General features: G+C 38.4%; 1 protein-coding gene across 9 annotated transcripts in view; it reads right to left on the reverse strand.

The window, feature by feature from the left end:
- Window positions 1-20,633, reverse strand: part of tead1b (TEA domain family member 1b) — a 51,160-nt gene that overhangs the window by 9,437 nt on the left and 21,090 nt on the right. For 2 of the 9 annotated variants that reach the window (XM_037094843.1, XM_037094845.1), the window contains 7 exons: window positions 7,993-8,057; window positions 5,232-5,447; window positions 3,061-3,072; window positions 2,057-2,188; window positions 1,747-1,793; window positions 1,576-1,637; window positions 12-136 (listed from right to left, as the gene is read on the reverse strand). In XM_037094843.1, the coding sequence (XP_036950738.1) occupies window positions 12-136; window positions 1,576-1,637; window positions 1,747-1,793; window positions 2,057-2,188; window positions 3,061-3,072; window positions 5,232-5,447; window positions 7,993-8,057 (659 nt within the window). The remainder of the gene's footprint in view (window positions 1-11; window positions 137-1,575; window positions 1,638-1,746; window positions 1,794-2,056; window positions 2,189-3,060; window positions 3,073-5,231; window positions 5,448-7,992; window positions 8,058-20,633) is intronic. The other 7 variants (XM_037094846.1, XM_037094847.1, XM_037094848.1 and 4 more) reach the window with 7 other exon arrangements.

The raw sequence follows: 20,633 nt of genomic DNA on the forward strand, positions 1-20,633 counted from the left end.
GCTCCACTCACTGAGTCTGGGTCTCTCTGTTGCTCTAGGAAGGCGGAGAACTCCACCAGTCGGAGTTTGGATGTTCCAATGGAGCGGCCCTGCCATGCTGGTGCGGTCGGAGCTGGAGCCGCTGTGGGCTCGTAACCTGCAGAAACACCACAATGATAAAAGATGCATCCTGTCTTTGTTGGTTTTGCACAGCATGGATATATTTTCATTTTAACAAATTAACTGTTAATGTTTTATTTTCAACATCAATGATGATTCTTGGATATTTTCTTATTTCTAAAATGTTTGTGAGTAATAATTAAATACACTTGTAGTAAACTTCTAGGGGAGAAAAAAACAAATATAACTTAAAATAATAAAAAATACTAAATCAAAAGAAAAAAATCCAGCTGTTTTTTCAACGTTTTCATACCATTTTAACATATTTATGTTCCGGTATGCTAATGAAGAACAGCCTTGTGATACAATCTGCCAACAGATGATTTAGTTTCGAACAAAATGTTTCCATTTTTACTTTACACAGAAGTGCCTGTCTAATTTATCATCAGTCCTAAATCACAAGAAAACTGTATATGAGTAGGAATGAAAGCCTGACCGATACTCCATTTTATGGGATCGATACCGGTATAAGGAAGTAAAACATTCCCGGATCAATATGGATCAATAGACACACACTTTTTACATCAAATTTATATCAAACCCTTGAGGCAAACGTGTCACAGAGGAAGGATATCTTTAAGTGTCACAATAAACTTTTTTGTCTAAAATGACATCAGTGCAGAGAAACACTAAACTTCACTGAGAGTTTAATAGTTATAAATTATCCTCTGGGCAATATCAGCTGATAACATCTGCCCACCAATATATTGGTCAGGCTCAAGTAAGAATAACTCCATGACTTGTCCAAATCCTGTGAATTATATGTTTTCTTATTTTAGCCATCTAATGTTTACGATACGATCCTTATTATGGCTAGATATGTTACATCACAGTATCATCTGCGGTTTAATAAATTACGTTTTATAAAAACAAAAAATGAGCAAGAAGGACTTAATTAGCCAGAAACATTTTTTTAGCTGCATAAAAAAGAAGTAAACTTCACTTATTAAAATCTGCTGTTACAGAAATTGATTTAGTTTCAAACCACATCCTCAAACTGTATTTTCCCTCCTCCTTCATGAAGCCACACTGTAGATAAGACGCTCTGGAGACATGTAGGCGGGTTCAAAGTATCAAAACCTGGTTTTATTGTTGTGCCATTCTCTTTCAACGTATTTGTTTTACAGCAAGATAATCTGTCAATTCTCACAGTGAGATTAAGGGAGCAGATTTCACAACTGAAGAGTCTTTGAAATGCTTTAAATCAAGGCGGGAAACGCAGATGTGGAGATGGAGCCTGAATACTGTAAATATTAAGTACATTTTACTATATTACTATGAAGATGTTGGGTGGAGGTGTGAAAACAAGTTGCAATTCAAATAGTTCTGATTCAGTTAACAATTATGGAAGGTTTGATGTACATATTGAGTCATTTTTTAATCCTTGAAATATTATTAAATCAAGTAAATTCTCACTTGAAATGGCTGTTGTGACTGCTGGCTGGATGGGATAGGCTTGTTGGGTGAAAGGTTTAATACTGGAATAGAAAATGACACACTCATTACATTTCTATAGCACAAAATATTGAATTTACTGTTTGTAAAGCGTTTAAATTGTCCTTTTTGACTCCAAAGAAAGATACTTACTCTTGTGAGGATCCTGGCTGACCAGCCGATATCATACCCTGCCATAGCTAGATGTATAAATAGACAACAAAGAACATCCATTTGTGAGCAGCTGTTGGTAAAAAGATCAAAATGTCTCATCCATGTTCAGCAGATGTAGTTATCTTGACTACCACTCCTTTTGATCATGTGCTTATCTGATAGGGGCAGTTGTGCAAAGCTGTGGCGTGTAATGTGATTTGGCCCGGGTGTCGGCGTGCTTGGCCCCATGGCTGCACCGGGTGAAGCTGGACAGGATGGATCAATAGTGGGGTGCCGACGAGGCTCTTACCCCTGCTCCAGGGAAGGCTGGGCGCGGGATGCCTGGCAGTCCGAGCTTGTTGTGAATAGCCGTGGCAGAGACGATCTGAGCCGAGGACATGGAGGCCATGCTCTGGAGGGCTTTGTCCTTCACTGCTTGGTCCTTTAACAGCAGTCACAAAAGGCTTAGCACTCACACAGAAGGGGGGAGGTGGGGCATGTTGCAGGGGTAGCAACAACCAGACTCCAAACAACACAGTGAAAGCACCACTCTCACAACAGTGAACAGCGAGCACGTTAATAGAAGATGCATTTACGTTGCTATTTATGTGTATGCTTTTTTTTTTTTTTTAAGGAATGTGTCAAACAATGCCAACTGAATTCCAATATACAATGTCTGGCAGAGGTATGCACTTAAATGAAAGTTTGCGTGTTGACTAATCTACCACCAAAATACTGAGGGGGAAAACTCATTCAGCAGCACTTCTATCAAGGCTGCATTTGACTTCATGAAAACACATCTAAACATTGTGAGGAATTCCTCAAGTAAAACTGAAGGACACAAATCCCATTTAGTTAAGAGTGTTTTGCAGCTCCAATTGGTTCCTTTTCTTTAGTCTTTGAACAACAAGTTTGTACACGATCTGGATGTCACTACATTAATTGTAAAAGGCTATGCTCAATTAAAGGAATAGTAGCACCAACGTCTACAGGAGTGCACTACACATTGTATGTTGCAGTTTGTTAATGCACATGAACAAAGTTGCATCGAGTCAAAGTGTAAATATTGTAGCACACTTTGACAACACATACATAACAGCAAACCCATGCAAACTCACTGATGGCAGAAGTTAAAGGTAAGCATGCTGGCAAGAGACACTGGCAGAGTCAAGCTACAGTATGATAACACAAAGACACACCAATAAACTGAGAAAACAGCAACTACTGTGTCACTATGGCAGGAGCACAAATGCAAAACTAGCAGCCCCTGCTAAAAGCGGGAAACAGCATCACAAACAGAAAATAAATACTTACCATACTTGTAACCTAAATGCAAACAAACATGGTTTTATTGTACATTTGTCTATTTCTATTCATTCAGCATCATCAAACTGTCAAAAGTCTGAGTGATTAATTAAAAGGTGTCAGTGGTTCAGCTCAAAACATCAGTAAAACAGAGTATTTCAAATCAAGAATGTCAAGCTTTCTTCTCACAGAACAAGCCAACACGGATGAGCAATGAATACTCAATAATAAAGGATTATGAAATTTATATTTACAAATTATCCGTAGTCTCTGGGGTGTCTTGCTCGCTATAATTTTCCCAATCTGATCAGTAGTCTCCACTTGAGACAAAACAACAGAGCAGTAACATGACTGTTGTTTCACTGAAATGCCATAGACAGGACCAGGAACAGCAGGTTTTCACTGATGCCCCGTTAAATGAAGGGCACACTTGTATTTATTTCCTTTCCTTTTTTTTTTTTTCCCCTGAACTCTAATTTGCCTTAAATGAGAAAAGACAGCGATTCATACAAAAGCTGTCTGTTTTTCTTCAGACAGCCGCCTGCACCCTTGAAAGACCAGGCATTCATGTGGTTAGCTGCTTATCTGACTCTTTCTGTTTCTCAACATTGACACACACACACACAGATTAATGAGGGGTCATTAATTCATGGTGAATATTGAGAGTGGAACAAAGTGTATAAGTCAAAACGTATAGTCTGCTCACCGAGGACAGAAGAAAATGACACATGGACAGAGCGTCCTTTGATATACAAGCATTACCTCATAAAATACCTTAAATTACAGGTCAGTATTATACAAGATTACTTCTTTCACAATGCTTTTCTCCCATTTTAATCCACCATTCTGAAAAGCTTTCGTCAGTCATTTTAACAGATTTCACTACTGCTGAAATAACTGACAAGCACGCTCTGAAATGACGACATCCGAACTGGGGGGAAGGAAAGCGGCTGGCAGCCACGGCATTGTGAGAGTCTGGAGTTAACAAGAGATTGAAGGGAGAACAAGAAAGCAGAGAGGGCAGTTCAGAAAACAGCCAGCCGCCATCAGACCGATGTCCTCGGACCTTCAGCTCTCAGCCACTCACCAACAGCCAACGCCAGCATGCGTCCCAACAGTTACACACTTTGATTTTGGTTTAACTCAATTGTGACAAACAGGAAATACAAATTAAAGACTGACTGGTGAATAAACTGGACTGCTTCTGTTGACCAGTGTTAGCTTATGACTGGTGTTGGCATATAAATTGGTCAGTAAGTTACAATACACTTCCAAAAATATTTTGGACTTTATTTGTTAATAACGGTCAGTCCTCAATTTGTCACCACTTAGGTTTCAGCTAAACCTGTTTCATAACGTTTCCCCCTTCCCCCCGTTTCCTGGTTCCCAGTGGATGAATCCAACTGACATGAGGGATCTATCTGACTTTTCCTCTATTGACCATCTTCTAATACCAGGTTTACTTTTTTGTTTTAAGCTAAATATCTATATCTATCTGATATCTACAATCGGATCACTGGTAAAGAAGTCTGGTTCACACTCAACTCTTGACTTTTCATCCACGTCAATTTATCTAATACTTTTAAAATCTGCTGAACTATTAGCATTACCATTAGCTTCAGCTGTACTCTGTGTTTAGTGCTGGTTAGCTTATATTAGCATTAGCTAATTAAGTTAACTAAACTGTCAACATTGTAAACTTTAAACATGCTTAGCATTGTTACTGTGAGCATGTTAACATTTGGCCCAGCACCAAACTGTATCTTTGCCACAATTATCTAAAATACTCATTGGCTTTGAATGCTTATCAACATGTTTTTAATCTTATTAGACAATATATATTTATAGTTTTATATAGTTTTTATACTATTGGTATTACCCTTTAAAATCCTGTATCTGTCAGGTTGTTGTATAATTAAAACAAACTTCCAGCAGTATCAACTGATTGCTAAAAAAAAAAAAGATGAAAGTAGACAGGACAGTGACAGCATGTCTGAGAGCGGGTGAGAGATGGACTGAGACGGATGAGGAGGGTTAGACGATGTGAACAGACTTCAGTCAGCAGAGGATTTGGGGTTAGGGGGAAGAATCAGAGCACCAGGCATTCACAGTGTCACCACGGGAAACAGGAAGTTAAGACGCACAGCAACCAACAAGCCCAAAAGCAGAAAAGCGCATACCTTTAGCTTGGAATGAAACTCACGAGATTTCCTTCTGGCAAGAACCTGAATGTGACTAGACACCTGCAGGGTAGGGGAGGGGAGGAAAACAAAGGAAGAGCCTGTAACCATGGCAATGAAAAGCCCCCTGCAACTGGGCAAAGCCAGACGTACCTTAATAGCAGCTTGGATTTCTCGAACTTTCTTTCTTGCTAAGACCTGTATGTGACTAGACACCTCCATTAAAAAAAGAGAGAAACGGGAATAAAAAACAATAAAAACCAAAAAAGTACAAAGTGGATTATACATTTCTTTGTTTAAAAGAAAAACAAAAAACCCTTGAAGGAGATAATGTGCATAACAGGAGCATCTCCAAACCACACACCAAGCTAACAGCCAATAAAGCGTTATGCTGTGTGTTGTCGTCACTTAAGTGAGCTGATTAAGGAGGATGCAGGCCCCTTTAGCACACATTAAGAACACCCAGATGTGATCTGCTGTGTGCTGAATGACAATTGGCTAGTCTTGTATTCTTACGGGAGCAGGGCGAGGCATTTCACCGGCCAAGTTTACACAGTTCAACATTATTTAATATTCTCACATGTGCAGCAGTGCAAGGAGCAGTTTGAAAGAGAAGTAATGTGTGTTGAAGAGCGGTATGAGGGCCGGATCTACATTGTCCTCCAACAATTTTCACATATATCACACCAAAGGGGAATTTTCTGGCAGAAGTGGGGCGATGTGACAGAAAGGGCATCATCAAGGGTTTCCTCTGAGGGCAAATATTTACATTATTTACATATCTTCATGCTCATGAAGTCAATACATTAACTAGGAGTGAAACGATTATTAATTGATCAGCGGAAAATGAACCAGGAACCACTGTAATAATCATTTCCATAATGTTTCAAGCAAAGTTGCAAGCATTGTCTGGTTCTTGGTTCTCCAATGTGACAATTTTTGGGTTTTATGTCAAATGGCCAACACATTTAAAGACATCAGTTTAGGCTCTTGGAAATTTCACTGAACACTTTTCACTATTTTCTGACATTTTTTTTTTTTGAGAAAATAACAAAAACAACAAAAGAACCAGCAGATTTACCCATTATATAAATCAGGGCTGCCACTAACAATTATTTTCATTGTCATCTCCCAGCTGGAACTGAAACTTATGATGTTTACTATTAATTGTTTGGACTGTAACTGTCAGAAAATACTAAGAATTCTCAACCAACAGTCCAATAACCAAAATGTATTTAGTTTACTGTAACAAAAGACTAAGAAAACCAGCATAAATTAGCCTTCAAGAAGCTGAAACTAAAGAATATTTGATGAATTTTCTTTAAATAAATGACTTAACAGTTGCTTGATTACCAAAACTGTTGCAGATTAATTTTATCTCACCCAATTTTCACCTCTATTGAAAATAATTGTTAGTTGAAGTCCTTAAATAGCAGCAATTACACACACATTACACACTTAAACAATTGATAAAAGTAGCTTTTATTTTGGTGTAGCTGTGAGTAAACAACTCTCTCTTTTCTCTGTCTGATTCTGTGTCGAGTAGAAGAGTCACAGAAACAACAAAGCCTTCCTGCTCCAGACTGATCAATTCACACACACACACACGCACGTGTGTTTATGTGTGTGCGCACGTACACAAATGTGTGTGTGCGCACACACACATACACACATACACACACAGTGATCGAACGTCACTGTAGACACTGGCTTGTTTATCATTGTCACTCAAGTCAGTGGTCATACAGGGAATTTCCTGTTCAGATGGGAGTTCAGTCAGTGGGTGAATGAAGCACCATCAGAGCTGCTCAGCATCAGGTCACATGAAAACACGAATCAATTCAGTCCTTAGATTTTCTGATTGAACTTCATGTACAAATTACTTTTCTGTTTAGTTTTAGTCTTCTTATTTTACTAAATGATTCTTACTAGTATTGTATACTGTGTTATACTTACTTTCTACTGTTTTCATTCTTATTTCATTGTAATTTCTGAGATGTCTCTAGCACACAAATTTCCCTTGGGATTAATAAAGCTTTTTTTTCTCTTATCTCATCTTATATTATTCAGTGTGCTACACACACACAAGAGAAAGACTAAGAGCCCTGAATTCTATATATATTTTTTTTATCTATATTACATTTATATTGTATAACAATAATGCTTTGATTCAGGAATCTGAGTTCAACTCTGTGGTAAGTGTTGTTTGTCTGCAGTGCACAGTGGGTGGTGGAAGACAGGATGCACTCTCCGACGATGACTGCACTCTTTAATATGCTCTTTGATCAGAGGTGATACCAATCTATTAACGCTTCCACATTCATATTAATAAAGGCTTCTCCTCCGGCCAAGTGCACGACCTCCATGATTTAGTCATGAGGAGGGATACTACAGTGGATGCTCTCATTTCAAATTAATAATTTCATAGAATTTTCAATAAGGCTACTTTACGTAACTGCTTTATTGTAGAAAATTAAAGGCTTCATTTCCAGTTAAAGTTTGACATCTTACACATAAAAGGCTCAATTTCCTGTACAAATTACTGGTGGTATGAGTGACAATTTTGGGAATGTAATGCTCATGTACCACAGCAGTGACAGAGACCATCTCAGCTTCAGAGGTCTTCCTGGACAGCTAAGCTTTTGTGTTACTCCCTGTCTAGATTTGTTTCCCTTGCAGAAACAAAGGGAACACTATGCATACATTTAGATCCGACCTCTCCGACGTTCATGCGAAAGAGACATTTCCTCTATCGTCTTACCTGCTTCCGTGTCCTCGTCTTCCCGGTCCGAAGCTTGATATACCTGGCTATCAGCTCATTTCGACCTGCGTGAAGAGGAAAATACTGTGTTTTAAATTACTGACAAGAAAATCCATTTCAGATGAACTCAGAATAAAAGTGTCTGTTTCATCAGTCTGAACACTTAGCTGTAGGATGTTATGGAGACTTTGGTTGCTCATGATTTTAATGTTAATTAAGTCTTGCTATTAAAAATTTGACTGAAAGTGAACCGTGTCTTGTAATTCATTAATGCTGTTAATCTGCAGAAAAAGTGAATAAGATATTATGTGCTTAAGTCAATAAACAACAAATAAACAATAATTGAGTTAGTTCATTTTTTAAATTTTCTTTATCCACAAGTCAATGAACACTTTTGCACCACTGAAAATGAACTGTGAACACTGAACATGTAAAGCTGATGTGTGGCTTCACATGCGATAATTAAAACATTTTCTAAGTAGCCATCACAAGTTCATTCACTAGGTTTTTGCAGGAAATACTTATATGGAATCATACACAAAGCTTTATGCCTATAATCATATTTCAAGTGCATGTGAATCAGAAGGTTTTACGTCTCCTAACCCAGATCCAGTTTCTCTGTGAGAACACCATGTTACATTAGCATGAAAAAACAAAAAGAAACACGCAGCAGCACAGCCTTTCAAATTAATCTAATTCAATCTAATTCTCTTCAAAGCCCGACGCTTTGAAAGGAAACAGACCTAGCTGTTCATACTATTACAGAAAATAATGGCAACTGAATATATTGGGTTTAAAACAGTGCAGCTCTGACTAAATTATAATTAAAGCATAGCTTTGTAGAGATTTCCAATTAACAACGGCTCCAAACATTCTTCTGCCCTCAGCTCTGCTCTAATTGCTCCAGCAATGCACATGACCCTTGCTTCGCCTTTTCATATGGTAATAACATGCCGCCAACCAAAACTATTACACAAATTATAGGTAAGGAGGCACTCTAATTATGTGTCCAGCTGTAACCAATGCCATGGATCTGCACTACCCCTGTATGAAATGCACCCATCTCTTAATATAATGAAACATTTTTCTACATTCCCTTCATTATCAATTAAAGGCTGCACTTTTGTTACAACACAATGGGACCACAATGATACAACCACACATGTGCTAATGAGCCGTATCTTAGGTAATCGGAAGAAAAGAAAAGGCATTTTGATTCAACAGAATGTGACAGAGCACATCTCAAAAGGTAGAAAAGAGCAGACATGTTGCATTAATCCAGAGACAAGAAAACATTGATAGATTTTTTTCTATCTGCTTGTTGTTTGTATGTTGGAAGAAAAGAAGTCAGCGAAAGCCTATTAAAAAACTACAAATTCTTAAAGTCCATCGTGACTTCGAGAGGGTCTTACGTCTTCCTAGCAACCCTCTAAATTCAAAAGGTATTTAGATATTATCTATCATAGAAGAAATCCAGGAATAATTTATATTTGACTAGGACATTTTTGTCAATTTTACCTAAAAAGATAAAACCAAAGAATAATCAAATAATCAGAGTTTTTCTTCTATCAATTAATCAACTCAAAAACTAATTGTTTCAGCACTACTACATGGTTCCTTCATAACGTCTCCTTTTTAAACAATGGATGAAATAAAAGTTTACAAATGAGTAAGTTAATGAATTAGTTAATTCTAAGCTGTAAAATTATTTAAATTGTCATGAGAAAAGGCATTTTTTCAGGCTGATAAAGCATTTTATAGGCTTCAATCACAGCTCTGTGAGTTCAAATAAAAACACAGCATATAAATCTGTCAACAACTTATGATCTGTGATACCTGCAGCACCTGTCTGCATGCCACACCTTCACATTCTACTGTTCAGCTGAGCTTACAGGAGTTCTGGGTTTTGACGTGCAGCTGCAGTTTGTTCAAGGTTGCCCTCAAAGCTCTATTAACATTAGCTGAACATTTAGGCAAGACCAGCCTGAGTGAACCCAGTCACGCGACCTCGCAGGACAAATAAACAACATCTGGGGATTTACAACTCCAGCATGCCTGTCCAGTGTGCCTGCAGTGTAAACTTCACCAGATGAAGTGGGGGCCTGCACTATTTTCAATAATTCACACACACACTGGAAACATAACATGACAATACAGGCATTCATACAAACTCCTGATTCCTAGATCAAAGCACACAAATGGCCAGCTGAAAGCTTGCTTACTGTTGAATAATTCATTCTTTACACCAGACTGGATAAAAAAGCTCAGTGGCTCCTGGCTATCCAGCCTGTGTTTGCACTGCAAAACAACAATCACTGACAAAAATGTGACATTCAAGACTAAACAACTCTGCTTTTCCCCATTTAGAATTCATACATGTTTCCACAAACTAATTAAAAAATTGTCATCCACAAATAATAGAGGGCAGAGTTTTTTTTAAGTACCTACTGTAAAAGTTAGCCTTGTTGAGGCTGAGGACACGCTGACTTTATCTTTTAGAAATACTAACTTTGCTTTGTCTTCACATTCTGAATTTATCTAAGATTAAATCTGATTTACAAAACTAGGAATAAAACATTTTCCATTAAAAAGTTAACTTTTGTGTTGCCAAGACATTTTAGATTCTGATTTTTTGTTTTTTGCACGTGTCATTTTATCAACTCCACAGACAGTGAAGATTTCTCCTTGATTCTGCAGCATCAGTAGCGCGTATAGCAGCTGTGAACACTTCTTCATGAAAATACTGCCAATAAGTGTAACCAACACTGCTGACATTTGAAATTTACTTCACATCTTACAATATGTTTGTTGGCTGTTTGTTAGCAGGCGAGTTCAGTGTCAAAACTAAACAACAGAAATCAAGATTATTTTCCCTAAGGGGACCTGGAGGCACGTGGAGCAACAAACATCCTCAGTTAAAACTAATGCAGAGACAGTTTGTAAGGTAAAGTGATGAAGAAGTCATTTTGTGTAATGATGTCAAATCCGATAGAACCAAGATATAAGCCTATGATATCTGACCAGAATGGCCAAAGTTCCAGTGTCTCTCAAACATATATGTCTAAAAGAATTCAGTGAAACAAAAGTAGCAGTAACATCAAAGTTAATTTATTGCATTTATACATTAAAAATGCCACTTATAAATGTTCCTTTGTGATTTATCTCAGTTGACTCAAAGATGTGAGATCTATAAGCTTTTGCAAATCATTAAAGCTGGGAGATTGGCATTCATCTGTGATGAGTGTAACATTTATATTACTGAAAGTTTGCGAAAGCTTAACACAGCAAAATACTTGTTGTATTTAATGTTACATTCATAATAATAAAGTCATTTCTTTTGTCTGGTCACGATGCAAAATATGGACCTGGAGTAAACTTAAACTATCAGGGTGTTGGATTCAATGTTTCAAATCATAAGTAGTACAAAACTCCAAAATGTAAAAGGGCATTGAAGGCATGTAATTATAATTTTCATTGACTAAATCTTAGTTAGATATCTCATATATTTGCTTAAAAATTATGTTTTTGGGGACAACGTGAATAGTCTTTATAGTAGTCATCTCTATGGTTATTTTATGGTCAACCCTGTCTACTTCTTCCCTTGTAGCTTTTTAAAATGTTTTCTCATATTAGTTTTGAAAGCTTCTACTGCACAAGTCAGTCGGTTTCTGAATGTTGAAATAAGTGCTTAAGTAAAATCCTGCAATTGCAGCAAGGGCTGTAGAGGGCAGGGGAAATTAACTCTTGATGGGGTGTTCCTGTCACTCAAAGCAGCATGAAAAGGATTAAATATTTATGGTGTGACCCCTGAGCAGATTTGTGCTGTTAAGCAGCCAGAGGAGTCCTCCACCTGGCCAGAGTGAACTCTCCCCTGAATCTCAATGACTCTGGAGGATCTGCAATTTAGGATCGCCCGAGCAGCAGCCCCACAAAGACATGGTGGCTCAACTTTCTCTAGACCATCCCCAAGTAAATTCCTCATTCAGTCAAAAGTCCAATTTGGCCCTCAGCATTTCTCCAGCGGATCTGGGACAGGATCCTTCTGTGGTGAATAACAATAGAGCGTAGAATTGTCCAAGTCCACTGTGGATCACCCTCAGCCAGAACCTCCCAGAACACATTCAGTGGCTAAATCAACTTTTAATGAACTAAACTCTACAGCCACTACAAAATATAAAGTAAGGAGTTAGGACTAATCATTGTTTCTTAAGGCAAACTTTTTGTACAGATGCTGTCTCCTTGTTTTTGATATTCAGCCTCTGTTCTGCCTCCTACAGCCTCATTCTCTGACTGTGAATAGCTGACCTATGAGCACTAGTGTTGTCAAAAGTGTTTTGATATTGTCATTTTGAAAAATATTGATACTGAGTATTTGAAATGGTTTCAATTTGAATTTTTGCTGTATCAATAATCCGATATTAGTGGTGTTTTTTTGCTCTTCTTTCAGACAGCAGGTTAACACATGCACCGCGACAGTGCCCACATAGGTCCACCTCCTTCCAAAGTAAATCAAGTTAGGTGCTGTTGTGCTCATCACACAGTACACAAGGCTTGTTAATTTACCTTTTCATGGAAATCTGAATTTTTATCAACTCAGTGTCAATTTTTCCTTTGGGTATCAAATATCAATATTTTTTAAAAAGCACATAAGTCACAATTGTCAGCTGTGTCTCTGGACTCCAGATAGCTAGCTGAGTATAACTATCAAGTAGTGAATCTCAGCTAAAATCATCTATAAGAGCGGAAGACTGGCAAAGGGTGCACAGTGATCTGCCCTCTCAGTTGTGTTTTGCATAAAAAAACATAGTATTGCGTGTTGTTGGGCGTGAGCAATGAGCTAATTCTACTTTTTCAGTCCATCCCCACCATGTAGGGTAGCTAACCCTAGTTCTCTCTGTATTGAAACTGATTATTAAACAGTATGTCCTTGCTCTGCTTAGTTGAGGCAACAAGCACTGACATTCAATAGCTTTATGACATAACCTGTAATTTTTTAATTCGATGCACAACACTGACAGTCTTGCATGAGGTTTCAGGCCTTATAATTCTTGTCCAGCGATTAAAATCCTTAAAATATTGAGTTTCACTGATGTTTTAGTCTTTTTCATGACATAAAACATCTGTCAAGACTGTAAATCATCCTAAAGCTTGTAGATAAAATGAGATCTAATTCCCTGACTCATTCATATTTAATACACTATCACATAAGCCAAAGAAAAGTAGGAAAAAAACTCACAACTGAGAGGAAGTGGGGAACTGTTAGTAGTGAAATGACTTGATTTGAAAAATGAAAATAGTCGTGTAAAAACATCTGGCATGTCTTTCTACCTGATAACTGAGTCCTATAAAGCACTGTAGGTTTGGTGAGATGCTACATTAGCCTGTACACATTGATACACTATGACCTGTAACCGCACATGGCCTATGCATACTCTTTGTAAATGACTTATCATCAACCTTACTTCTTTCTTCCATCTTTCAACAGCTTATGATTCACAATTGTGTGCTTCTCAAATAAGGTGGCAGAATATCTGTAGTGTAAACCCACCGCATTAGGACATTCAAAGAGTTGGTCTAAGTGAGGTTCTTGTCCTCAACTTCTTTCCTTCTTCACTAGCTACCGGTACTCTGAAAAACCACATCGAAAATGAGTGCAATCATCCTCAGTTTTGTTAAAGGTGTATTCAGTGTAGTTGTTTTTGAAACGCATTTATGCCCTCACACTCTGACACAAGTGTGTTCAAGCATCACGAAGTTCAATTATGAGAGCTATCAGAGCAACTGCGGGGCTTCATGTTACATTTTGTCTTTTTACAGCAAAGGCCTCTATCAGCCTGCTGAAGAAGAAGAAGAGAAACGTACAAGAGAGTGAGGTTTTTCAATAGCAATAGTGGGGGTCATGCCTATCATTCCAAATGCCACATAGTTTAGGTTTACATCGCGTTCTGGTTATTATGGCTTCACTCAGTAAAGAAAACTGGTTACATTCCTACAATGGATTACACCCTACATGATTTTTGAACACTAGCTTAACAGTGAGTGTGGACAGAAGCTTTGGCTCTTTAGTCCTTCAAGACTGACATCAAACCCTGACCTTTCACAGCTAGAATATTCTGTGTTATCAATCTCCATAGTAGCTTCGCTTGAAATATTTCTAGGCCTCGAAAACCAGGATTCACAATCAGTGTCTTATTATTAGCAGTATGGTCCTATATGAACATGCTACTTTCATTTATTTCACAAGAGAGAAATCTGTATTTGTGTTTTCGTCTGATCTTTTCTCACTGGTGCTAAGGAGCAGGCATCTGTTTGAAAACCGTGATGTTGCATACTTTTTTGCACCAATCAGGATTGTTTTAAATCAAGTAATAATTATAAATAATATGGGGAGGTTGTTTTTTACTCTGACTTTGACTGTTGCTTATTTGGCCATCATTGTTCAATGTTCTAGCTAGAGAATATTTGTCATTTTAAACCAGGCTTTAAGTGCAACAACCAAAAAAAAAAACCCTGTCAAATTAGTATTTAGGGACAGTAATTAACAAATATTTCCATTATTTATGCAGACTATTTTGTCACCCAGTTGTCACGCCAGGCGTAATTTCTCATAGCCCAATTAGATATATTCAAATGTCTTGTTTTAAATGCCCAACATATAATTAGTCCAACACTCAGACAATCAGTTTTCCATCATAACAGACAAATAAAAGCAACTTATCTCACAGGTAAAGCTGAAACCAGCAAATGTGTTTTTTTCTTTTGGCTAGAAAATGACTGAAAAGATTTACAGATTATCAAAAAGTTGCAGATTACATCAGTTTGTTACAGCTGTAGGCCGACAACCTCATTTTGTGATTAATCCTTGTTGTAGATTTACATTTATGCTGTGTAGGATGTGTGATATGCATATGATTGGCTCCACCTGTTGCTGCCACATCACCTGCTTCCTGTTTGCTAGTCTGAGTCAATCTTGTCATCCTGTCCTGTCTTGTAGTTCACTGCTGTGTTGATTAACGTTAATCTATCATGTGAGCTGGTGCTGGGGCACTTTTGCTAAACTACTCAGGACTGGGCCAGGTTTCAAAAACTGATACTGCTACACGCTTCAATACTAGATCTCTTCTGTTTAGACACATGATTTAGGGTTGTCTGTTCTGACTGTTTTTCTGCTAGGTAAGATAATGAGGTTTTGTTTTCATATTTGCTTTATTTTAGGAACAGTCAGTAGCTCTTTTTTGTTTTTTGTTTGAAAAAGCACGCATTAGCCCTTTTCTCTGTAGTTTTGCCTCACTTGTTTTTGTTTGGAACCATTTTCTCAGCTCCTGGTAAATAAATAACTTTGCCTTGACCAAAATCACTTGGTTTTATGTCGCTTTCATTTCCCACAAGCTGGGATGTACCACAGCTCAACAAACGATATTTTTCAAATCATGTTGAAAGGTTTGAGGGATTGCAACCATCTTTCCTATATTTAAGTGATTTATATCTCAGAAACATCTCTTGGCTTTTCGACTTCTTCAATATGCTCATATCAATAATAAAGATAATAAAGACCATTTTTGGGTCACAGACACAAATCAAGAACCTTTTATTTCAAAAGAGGTCTTTGGTGACGGTCCGGAAGCAGAGTTTTAATCCAAACATGGTTATCGTGCTTCTTTAACCATTCCATCCGTGCATTATTACAGGTTTTACTGCTTTAGAATAACATAGATAGAGAGGCAACTCCATTCCCCAGTTGGCTTGTTATTTCATCTTTCTAAAGAATTTCCAAGATAACATTAACAGCCGAAAAAAATAAGTAAAACACAAAAGCTCATTGAGCTCACTACCAAAGCCTCTATGCACCTGTGTAACACAAACAATGAGGCTAATTTAAGTAATGGCATATTAAACAATTTAACTGGTTTGGTTACGTCCTTTGAGCTGCAAGAACAATACTTTACTGCTCTGCTCCAGTCTGTTTTTTTTCTTTCCCTCTTTTTAAAAGCATCCATTTCCTGTAACAGCACTTTTTTCTAATGCAGGCACAACCACAGTCACATCTGGCCCAGCACTCTGCCATGAGACGGTGCTGGGCCTGGCCAAGAAACAGTCGGCAGATTGCCTACATGTGTGTGGCTTCTACCACTCTTTCTGCAGGGCCTGAGAGGGCAGCTTCACAGAACAGAGTGCACACATGTGACGCTGCCCAGACTGTAAGGACAGATCTATCATTAACCCTTCAATCACTCCTTCAGTTTCTAATCAGCACTTGTTATGAAATCATTAGACAGTATTGCTAGTCTGAATAAAGCAGTAAGTAAAACATAAGACCTAGAAATGATAGAAACATGCCTTTAGTGTGACATCTATGTATCTCATTTAGTTTAAATTAGCCCAAATCATTTATTGTTGTTTGAATATAATTTTAGATGCTAAATATACTATTTAGAAAAGCAGATCATTAACAATGCAGTTGATTAATCGACTGGCTGTTTGGTGGATCACCTGACGCTTTAAGAAAATGTCTCTGAAATCAGCTTTATGAGCATTTTATAAGCATTAAGTGCAGCAATTTTGATAAATACCAAATATCTGCTGGTTTAAGCTTTTCAAACATGAGGTTTATTTAATATCATATTTTGTTTAGTTTATGAGATAGATATGTGATAGATAATTTCACCTATCATTCATGATAAATAATGAAGTTATCAAGAACACAATAGTAAGTTGCAGGCCAAATTTAAAGACATAATATTTAGCATTTCTGTTTAACAATATATACATTTCAACAAACATTCGATCTGGTCTGTTGGTATGAATCTTTCTATTTGGTTTCTTCCACTTTAAAAGCTATGTAAATACAGTCCAGGATGTGTGTGTGTGTGTGTGTGTGTGAGAGTGTGTGTGAGTGTGTGTGTGAGTGAGTGCGGTGGGCCAACACAATGGCCCCAGCTTTCCTGTCATCCGTGATAGATGACTCAAGGGTCTCCGGCAGACATTAGCATCACAATGGACTAAACCAACAATATGAAGGCATTTGTCCCAGGTTTTGGGAATAGCAGGCAGGGGCAGGAAGCCTTTTACTTGCTGTATCAATGGGAAACCAGCGCTTGCCAAGTGAAGGAGAACCTGTGACTTTGTGGAAAACTGACAGTGCCCTTTTTGGAGGGAAAAATATCATGCTATCAGTTTAGCATCATGTTAGCCCTGTCTGGAAGGCCAAAGATTATGCTGACAACAAGGTGATTAATTATTTTACAGGAATAAATCACACACATGCTATGCTGGGAAGACACTCTGGCATAATGCAAGCTTAAACAATTACAACTACGTATTAAATGTCTGCAGCTGGCCACACCCGGCCGGTGTTTCCAAATGTGTCCTGTCAATATCTGTGTTGTTAGCCCGTTTACAAAGTCTATTCTCTTCTGTCAGAACTACGAGCACTCATGCCCCTTCAGCTGGGATACCTCTTGTGAAACTCAGAAGATAAACGTCTTCTGATCATAACATCTGACTCCAGGCCACCATCTGCTCATTACAAGTACTTTGACTTCCTGTATAGTTGGACCCTCGCACTGGAAGTGCTGGTCCATAAGAAAGACTTCAAGGCCAGACGTTCCATGCGTGACGCCACAATGATCACACACACTAAAGCCATTCTCTGAGACACAATAGAAATCGCTCCTCCTCACACTCAAACTAACTTACACACACACACACACACACGCACACACACACACGCACACACACACACACACACACACACACACACACACACACACACACACACACACACACACTCTCTCACACACACACACACACACACACACACACACACACACACACACACACCATCTGAATGCCTGTGGGAGAGAATGGGAAAGTGTAAGTCCATATATGTCATTTCACTGGCTCTGCATTTAGGAATCATATGTTTTGATTCAGTTCCTGTCATGTAAATATAGCAACCAGGAGGTGTAACATACACATACAGCAGGTACAATTCAATTTTCATTCATATAGTATGTGCAATCTGTAAGTACAGCGTTTGACTTTTAACTTGTTACTTTTATGTTTCAGTGAAATGTGATTATTGTGGTAATTTTAATGGTAGTTGCAGCATAATCTAATTTACACATAGCAGTCTTTTTAATGCCTCATAAAATTCTCACAGGCTCTTTCAGTTCTGCTTCTTAACATGGTCAAGGGTGTTCCTCCCATAGCTACAGGAAACAACTCTATTCAGTCCTCATTTAGACAAGAAAGGCGGAGACTTAGAAAGCCTACAATTAAGAGCAGTTCATTTAAAAGCTTGGGAATTGTTGAAAATAAGATGGTTAGAGGAAAGAAACTGAGTACAGTTTTCTGTATTGTGTGAATATATTTATGTTTTTCTTATGACAATACAACAAATGTCATACAACTTTTGTCTTTCTAATGACCATAAAAGCACTTCTTAGGGTTTTTGTTCTGTCCATATGCATTTCTATTTGCAGTGAAGGCCACTGTCTTTTGGCGTAATAGTACTTTAATGCTTTAAAAATGCCGGAGTACAAATTTCTTGTGAATAAAGAGCTCTCTTATTTGATTTACCTTTATCAGTACTCGTATACAAAACTACATAGTACACATCTGATCATCTGCAAAATCTAAGGATTCATTCACCAAGTCATTTTGTTTCATTGACCTACTTTCAATCCAATTTGATTTAGAGCAAATTCCAGAGAATCAATTTAAGTTTGTCTCATGTATTAATTTGAGGAGGGTTACAGTCTCCTAGTCTTTTCACACAAATATATTCTACAGTAAAGCTTAAGTTACAGTGGACACAAAAGTCACACTCTTCTTGAACTGTACCACATGATTTACTCAGTCTCATCGCACTTTGTCATGATACACGACTTTTCCATCTCTGCCGAGCTTGAAACCTCTCTGCAATTTTTCAACTTTTCCTGAAGTTTCTGATATTTCAATTCAGGTCTTTTTTTGAAAACGCACATAAAAACAGGTCGATGGAAATGTGCTTACTGTGACCTGCAACTCAGGGTTTAAAAAATCCAGCCGTCGCAAAATTAAGTTCTCTATATAATGTTGTGCGCGAGTGTAATTAACAGCTCTTTAAAAATCCATTTTTTCTCTGGACACCAAAAGGAATCAATACTTAACTTCAAATGACCTTATTGAGCTGGATAAAAGGCTTTATTGCAGGGGCTGGGTCAGGAGCAGTTGAGCTAATGTGTTAGTTGAACAGTGGGGGATTAAAGGTGAGGTGTTCTCTCAAAATCTTACAAGACATCACAAAGCAGCAGGTCACTAACCTGAGCCTTCCTGGAGACACTGAGAGGATTACAGCAGCCAACCTCTGCTGAACTGTGCTTGTATTCAGACGGGGCTGTTGAGGCAAAGACAGCCTCTTTATCACTCAGCTGGTCCAGCCCATTCTATTTCCTCTCTCTGTACTCAAACGAGACCAGAGCTGAAACCCACTAGTCCCAACTCTGTGCAATATACTCACAGGGGACCAATTTGCACAGGCAGCCCTTGTCTGAATCACTCTATCAATTAGGAGCCACTGTGTTTATCATCACATACATTATGGTAGAGGCTGGCCTGGTCATTGTGTTGAGGTGTGCCTCTCAGGAGAGGGGAAGGGATGAAATAAATGACCAGGGAGTGAAGCCACAGTTGGACAGGCTGCTGGACTAATCTGAAAGGACAGCTGTAATTATGAGTCTCCCGAGGAATTGGCTGTGTGGCGCGTCCAATGTGTGAACACGACGCTAACAGTCAGGAAGGTGCACTGCCCCCCACAACAAAGTAAGACACTGAGTCAAATCAATATTTTCAATCTCTCAGGATCAATTCAGCATCCGAGCACAAAGGAAGACGTGTTGGCTGCAATCAATATGTATAAATAAAAAGTCAAACTTTGTGGTTATGATGGGTTCTTGTATGTCACGTTCTTTTGTAATCGTGAGCTGAGGGAGCCTCTACTGCAAACTGTAATTGAATCCAAGTTTGGAGAGAGTCGAGGTTCCAATTAGCGAATAGGAATACTCCTGATAGTCACGACATAATAAACATGCACTCACTAGCACAGAGATAATAATAGGATTGGTCGTATATGATATTAGGATCAGACCATAACACAGCATTTAGTATGATAATTTCATGGCTGTGGCCACAGTCGTCCTTTGTTTCCAGGGATGCTGCTCAGTGTTGAGAGACCTTTCTCTATTGCACAAAAAGCAAAGGAAGAGATGACTGTCTCTGTTAGCAGTGGAGTGTCGTCCCTGCGCTCTGGATGAGAGAATAACACTGGCATTCAGATTCCATTCATATGTTGATTACACAAAATGGTCCCATCAGTATGAGATGATCTCATCAGAATAAAAGTGTTTCATCAATGGAATATGATGTAATCAGCATCAAACAGATGATTCCTTGAAGAGAGCACGGCAGTGACACTGCATCTTTAAGAAGCCTAGAGTCTCACTGTATTTTAGTCCAACAAAAGCAGCCAATTGGGAGCATGCAACCTGAAACCAGAAGCCCGCCTCAGAGGGCCTCACACAGACCTCAGAGCAGGGACACACCCCGTGTGCTCCTGATTCAGACAGGCAGAGAGCCACAGCCTGCTATCCAACCATTCA

Source organism: Acanthopagrus latus, chromosome 4 (assembly GCF_904848185.1).
Source record: "Acanthopagrus latus isolate v.2019 chromosome 4, fAcaLat1.1, whole genome shotgun sequence".
NCBI lineage: Eukaryota > Metazoa > Chordata > Actinopteri > Spariformes > Sparidae > Acanthopagrus > Acanthopagrus latus.